The sequence below is a fragment of the Austrofundulus limnaeus genome, unplaced genomic scaffold (assembly GCF_001266775.1).
Source record: "Austrofundulus limnaeus strain Quisiro unplaced genomic scaffold, Austrofundulus_limnaeus-1.0 Scaffold7, whole genome shotgun sequence".
NCBI lineage: Eukaryota > Metazoa > Chordata > Actinopteri > Cyprinodontiformes > Rivulidae > Austrofundulus > Austrofundulus limnaeus.
The window spans coordinates 1710821-1717627 of NW_013952409.1; the positions used below are offsets into that span (position 1 = coordinate 1710821).

General features: G+C 37.2%; 1 protein-coding gene across 1 annotated transcript in view; it reads left to right on the forward strand.

Annotated features, from left to right (window-relative positions):
* Positions 1-1252: 1252 nt before the first annotated feature.
* Positions 1253-6807, forward strand: part of scn4aa (sodium channel, voltage-gated, type IV, alpha, a) — a gene marked incomplete at both ends in the record, with an annotated part of 14614 nt that continues 9059 nt past the window's right edge. The window contains 9 exon segments of the mRNA XM_014032588.1: positions 1253-1481; positions 1799-1917; positions 3028-3117; positions 3208-3336; positions 3501-3592; positions 4424-4711; positions 4791-4854; positions 5472-5613; positions 5740-5937. Of these exon segments, the coding sequence (XP_013888042.1) occupies positions 1253-1481; positions 1799-1917; positions 3028-3117; positions 3208-3336; positions 3501-3592; positions 4424-4711; positions 4791-4854; positions 5472-5613; positions 5740-5937 (1351 nt within the window).

Sequence of the window (6807 nt, forward strand, 5' to 3'; positions counted from 1 at the left end):
ATCTATTTCAGCAAACTGACTAAATTTCTTTTACTTCATATTGACTTCCTGTTGCTAGCTTTAGCTTTTAGCTACTGTTTTGCAGATTTCAGTTATACTGTTGTACTAAATCAGGGATGTCAAACTCTGTTACACAAGAGGGACAAAATTCAAAARGTGGTCTAATCCAAGAGCCAATTTCTGTCAGTATTTATTGAAAAAATGTTATATAACYAATKTAAYTATACAATTACCCTTTCTAATTTATGTTTTWTGTAGTATTTAGAACATWCATAACCTAATGAATAAATTTAAAAAATACATTTAGAAAGACTCATCATTAGAGTTAAATTTTTATGACTTATCAACTCTATCAACAACTTTTTGATTTATTACATCTTAGAGATACATTTTAGCACAATCCAGCAAATTGGGTAAGAAAAGAAAARCCTCACTAAAAATCAGTTTTTAAAAATTTTAAAATAAGAAGAAAATACAAAAATAAAAGACAAATGAAGCACAAAAATTATGCATACTAGGTTGCCTTCAGGCCCAGGCTGCCCTTGTAAATGAGATCTGCAATCACAATAGGATTTGCCTGGTTAAATAATGGTGAATAAATAAAATAAATATTTTCTCGGCTTGAAAGTTGGCCAGCTGTCATGAAAATAATGCACTAAATGCAGAGACAAAAAGAGAAACCATAAAACTATGTCACAGTTGAAGCATTACTTTTAGGGCCGAATAAAATGTTAACAAGGGCCAGATTTGGGCCTCGGGCCAGATTTGGGCCTCAGGCCTGAATTTGACACGAGTACAAGCTTACCTTGTTGCTGTTGTGTATGGTATTTATAAATTTCAGCTACTGCTCTGGTAAATTMTGCTTTTGTTTGTTCTGCTCGGTTTGATATTTTGTGTTTGGATCATTTCAGTTTTTGTTTCTGCTTGTTTACCTTCAGAGTCTCCGTTTTGTCTTTAGCAAATTTCAGCAAAGTCACTCAGCTTTGCAATTTCACAAAAAAAGTCAAAATTGAGTCATAAAAGCAGAAGTGATTATTGCAGTTTTTTAACAGCAAATTTGTCTTTACTTTTATCACTAATTTAAACTATTCTGCACATATTAACTATCTTAACCCTTCACAAAAATATCATTATTACAGTGTTTTTTTCTATTTGATCCTTCCTGTCACTTCTCCAGCTCCTTCTAGGGAAACCCCGGTGTGGTGGTCTCTCTCCGCGATGCAAAGATGGCTCCCCTGCTCCCCTGCCCAGGCACCAATTTCTTCCGCCCCTTCACCCGGGAGTCGCTGGTGGAAATCCAGAGGCTCGCAAAAGACAGGCAAAAAGCAGCCGAAGTAGAGGGCCACGAGGGGGGAGAACCGTTGTCCCCGCATCCTGATCTGGAAGCTGGAAAGAGCCTGCCCCTGATCTATGGAGACCCTCCTCCAGAGCTGCTCAACACGCCTCTGGAGGACCTGGACCCCTTCTACAAAGCACAGAAAGTCAGCCTGAGCTCAAACACTCAGTCCGACCTCACAATGACAACACAAATCGACATAAACACATGCCGGGATTCAACATACGTTTCTGTTATTAAAACCGACTCAGAACAGGTGTTAGGTTTCATTTGTGGCATGCAGAAGCTGCAGTTAAATTTTATAGTAGTTGTCATTGCCAAGGATTTATTTAAATGTCTTGAAACACTAAGGAGATGGTTCAGATCTTTTGAAGTGGGGGTCTGTGGAACAGATAATATCTTACCTGCTGCAGTTAACCGAAGGTCATTTGCATTTCCTGAACGGATCTGTTTGTTTTTCAGACATTCGTTGTGATCAGCAAAGGAAACACAATCTTCAGGTTCAACGCTGACCCGGCTTGTTACATTCTGAGCCCCTTCAGTCTGGTCCGGAGAGGAGCCATCAAAATTCTCATACATTCATATCCTTTCAGCAGAACTTTTAATATTAGATTATTAACAAAGAGCCTGGTCAGTTGTAAAACGTTCAGCCTTGTTWTTCAGGGACGACGCCACAAGAATTGTGGTGCCAAACGTGTGTTGTTTCTGTGCTGATTCAGGCTCTTTTGCCTTGGTGAAAAARAACACAGATGAAAGATGGCTTTGTYAACATTGATTTGCCTTMTACTGCGCAGGCTTTCAGTMGSAGGATGAAAAATAATTCTGCCAGCRGTTTCCTTGTTAGCCAGTGTTAGCCAGTGTTAGCCGTTAGCGATCTGTTCTTTTCCTCTGTTTTACAGAAGACCTCTTATTACCACAATCAATTTRTGGCTTCGAAACATAAAGAAAATTTATTTTTCTTTCACTGTTTTGCTAGTTTTAGACATAAACCACTTTTAGATTGCTTTTACACTACAGATCAAAAATCAGTACGGTAATGGTATTTTTGGGATCTCTAGTGTTAAAATATTATCCTGTCACTTGGCTTCATATTCTTTGTGTGTTCAAATAGAAATAARGATGAACTCCTGCAACACAGACAGGTGGAAAAGTTTTAAAATGCAGCATGCTAGAATCATGTTTTTTTAATTTTGGAAAGAAAAAAGCTTTTGTCCAACTCAAATTTGTTGTTTCTTTTTCTCACAATTGCATATCCCATAGCAGAAATGTTTTATAGATACTGTTTTATTTGCTGTTATTCTTGTTTTTTATTTACCCATAACTAAAGCTCTGTATTGCATTGAAGTTTGGCTTGACTGACATGGCAGCGGGTTCTGACGTTATCATTCCATTAAATGGACATTATTAGCGGTTATCAGTCCCATAGAATGGCTTCAGACTGTCCCGACAGTGCTCCCTAGTGGGTTAATATATCAATAACATTGAATGTGTAAATAACAAAAACATTACTAATAACGTCCATTTAATGGATGATAACATCTGAAGTGGGTGCATCTGGATGCTTACTGACACCCCATATTACGTACATAGGGAGCTACTTTTACTAACCTTAGTCTTGTCAGAACTGATCAAACTATTTTTTTTGTCTCTTAAACCATGTGTTCATGTTTGTTTCTTTAACCCAGATTTAAATTATTTAGCATGTTCATCATGATTACAATTCTGTCCAATTGTGTTTTCATGACGATGAGCAACCCACCAGCGTGGAGCAAAACAGTCGAGTTAGTACATTTCAATTCATTGGTCACCGTATTTTAATTATTTCACGGTCATCACTCTTTCTGATTCGTGTTTCATTGTTTCTTTTAAAGGTATGTTTTCACTGGGATTTACACCTTTGAGGCAACAGTCAAAGTGCTGTCGAGAGGTTTCTGTGTCGGTTCTTTTACATTCCTTCGAGATCCATGGAACTGGCTGGATTTCATGGTGATCAGCATGGCGTAAGTCTCTGAGAAAAGTTTCATTTGGAATGTTAAAGGGTTCAGAGGAGTCTACCTTGTATTAAAGCTAATATTGTGCAGATTTAATGAACTGGACTGATTAAATATCATTGAGTCAAACCGAACACAAGTTTCAGATTTTTAAAAAATATATTTTTCTACAGTTACATCACTGAGTTTGTTGATCTCGGCAARGTGTCGGCCCTCAGGACGTTTCGAGTGCTTCGAGCCCTAAAAACAATCACCGTGATCCCCGGTAGGCTTTCTGTTTTCTAATATTTATTTCTGGCTGCCATGAAAGTTGAGGCGGGTGATAAAATAATGGCTTTTGTTTGTCTTTCTGTTAGCAAAATATGTAATGAAAATTATAGATAWTGAGCTAAAATTTAGTGTGATGGTAGCTGAGACTCACCTCCAACACAAACTCTGAGTTCTTACAGATTTAAGAAGCTGACACAATATTTAGTTTAGCTTGACTTTTGTTATGAGATTGACTATTGTGCATGAATGTGAAAGTATTGAATATTAAAAACGAGACTGTTAAGAGCTGAGTTGCTCTTACCCGGGTCATTGGGATTTTGGAGAAATTAGGAGGAGACACCTTAAAGAATTAAACATAATTTATTACAGATTACATGTAAAAACCCACAGAAAACAGATTTGCAAATCTGGGAGAACACCAGACCGATACTTCCCTTCGATCATCAAGTGTCTCGTCTAACTTCTGTAACTCTTGACATTTTATACTGAAGCCTCATTCTTACGTAATGTCTGAGAATAATACATTATCAGTCAGCTGCAGGTGGTCATGTCGGCCTCCTGCGCAGCCATTTGTTCTATTAATCTGCACAACCTTGAAACGATAAGGAACCCGGAGTTTGACCCTGTTCTTCAAACATGTTTTTGACCAGAGTGACACGCACCCACACAGTGAAATTTAAACAGTGACAAGATTACTGATTTTGAAAACCTTGGATACAAGATGAACTGATTATTAACAGAACATAAAATAAAGTTTAAAAGTGTTCCATATTTCAATAAGACGTATTTTTGTCACCGTAACTGGGTAAGCGTCATGTCTTCTCAGGTCTGAAGACGATCGTGGGCGCTCTGATCCAGTCCGTGAAGAAAATGGGGGACGTCATGGTCCTGACGGTCTTCGCCCTGGCCGTTTTCGCCCTCGTCGGTCTTCAGCTGTTCATGGGAAACCTGCGTCAGAAATGTGTGCGGTGGCCCATCCAGACGAATGAAACGGCGTTTGAATTATTCAGCCCCGTTTTTAACGACACACAGAACTTCAACAGTCCCACGGGGGTCAACGACACAATGTATTCCAACATTACCTTTAATTTTATTGAATATATTGAAAATTCAGGTAAGTTTGTCACCTATTTCATTTATTTTACGGCAATTCTTTTTTGTAAGAATTGATTAATTTTTTTTTCCGATTGTAGAAAATCACTATTATTTGGAGGGCAGCCATGATGCTCTTGTTTGTGGTAACAGCTCTGATGCTGGGTATGTAGATAATTTTATCTCTGTTGTCTCTTTAAAGTGCCTGTGACATGCATATCCTTTAAATTAAAAAAGTCAGAAAAGCATCTTTAAATTTAACTTGGCATGACACGTGATTTTTCCCATTTTGTCATACAACTGGCGTATTTTCTTTTGAACTTGGCTCAACTGAAATGAAACAGGAAGTGACATCAAAGGGGAGCTCTTTAAGAAAGAAAACTCCCTGGTCTTTGTTTATTGAACCAATATTATTTAAACTCTGATTCTTCTTCATCCCTCTGATAGAGACTCAAAATAATCTAAAGAAACATCGGTTTCTTCCCTACAGTCTGTGATGTTAATTATAGAAATGCTGCGTTCATATTCAGACATTCCCCATTGACATCACTTTCTGTTAATTCACATGCAAATATCTCAAGAACGGTTCATCTCAGTGGAGTGATTTTTTTCGTGTAAAATGTTATTCATGTAATCTTCCCAAAAATATATATATTTATTGCAAAAATGTAATGTCACGGGTACTTTAAGATGTTTTGCTTTCATAAATGTTGCAAATCAAACAGTCTGAGATGAGACGAGGTGTTGATAGTGTTTCTCTAATTATATTTCTGTGTTGATAGAAAGTGCCCAGAAGGATACACGTGCATGAAGGCAGGGAGGAACCCTAACTTCGGTTACACCAGCTTCGACTCCTTCGGCTGGTCCTTTCTTGCCCTCTTCAGACTCATGACGCAGGACTTCTGGGAGAACCTTTTCCAACTGGTTGGCACTTTTTAAAAATGTGTTACATTATTGTTTGTAGGCCCTTTATCCAACCTGAATAGCAGTTAAATATATGAGAGAAAACTGTCCTAAGTTCTTGTAGCTTCTTTTTTGCTCCTGACGCAGATCCTACGAGCAGCTGGAAGGACATACATGCTTTTCTTCGTGGTGGTTATCTTTCTGGGCTCCTTCTACCTCATCAACCTCATCCTGGCTGTGGTGGCCATGGCTTATGACGAGCAAAATCAAGCAACTCAACAAGAGGCCATCGAAAAGGAGGCAGAGTTCCAGCGTCTGTTGGAACAGCTCAAAAATCAAGAGCAGGTAGGCACTGGAGAATCTGCACTTCCTGCAAAAAATGCAGCGCGAATGCTTAATGCTGAAAAACTTTTTCTCAAAGCTGCTGTACAAGCTGAAAATGTTTAATAGCAAAACGTTTCATGTGAGTTAAATTTGATTTTTGATGAAAATAGGAAAACGAAATGAGAAGTTCAAGAAGTTCCAATAAAAACAGCTAAAGCAACTGAGATAAACAAAAAATAGCTAAAAAAGAAGCTGAAATAGCTGTAATTAGCACACAGATGAAGAAAGAGTACATTTGCTAATTTAAGCGGTAAGAAGCTGAAATTATCACACAAAGTTGAATTTAGATTAAAAAGGTTACAATTGGATGAAAACAGAGTAGCTAAAAAGCTGCAGAAAATGCTGAAATTTGCAGAAATCAACAAAAAGAAGTAGAAAAGGCATAAATTAGCAGAAAGAAGCCTAAAAAGTTGAAAATAAAAGAACAGCTGAAAAGAACATCTGAAAAATCTGAAAAAAAAACTAAAATTAACAACAACAATAAAAAAGAAGTGGGAAAAAGGCAGAACCCAAACAAAAGGTGAAATGTTCAGTAAAAAATTCTAAACATTTTTGAAAGGTTTTTAGTACCAAGTAGTTAAAAAGCTGAAATGTTGCAGAAAACTGCTGAAATAAGTATAAATCAGCTAAAAATTGCTTCAAAATTTACTACATTTGAGCTATGTTATTATTTTGACTTTAACACAGTAAGTGGCATTAATCAGTGTTGTATAAAATACCACAAAGTGATACTTGAGTAAAAGTACAAGTACAGTATCTTAAAATGTCCTGATGCATCTCAGTAATCCAGGTAAAAAAATCAAAAGGAAAAAAATTGTATAGGTCCTCTGG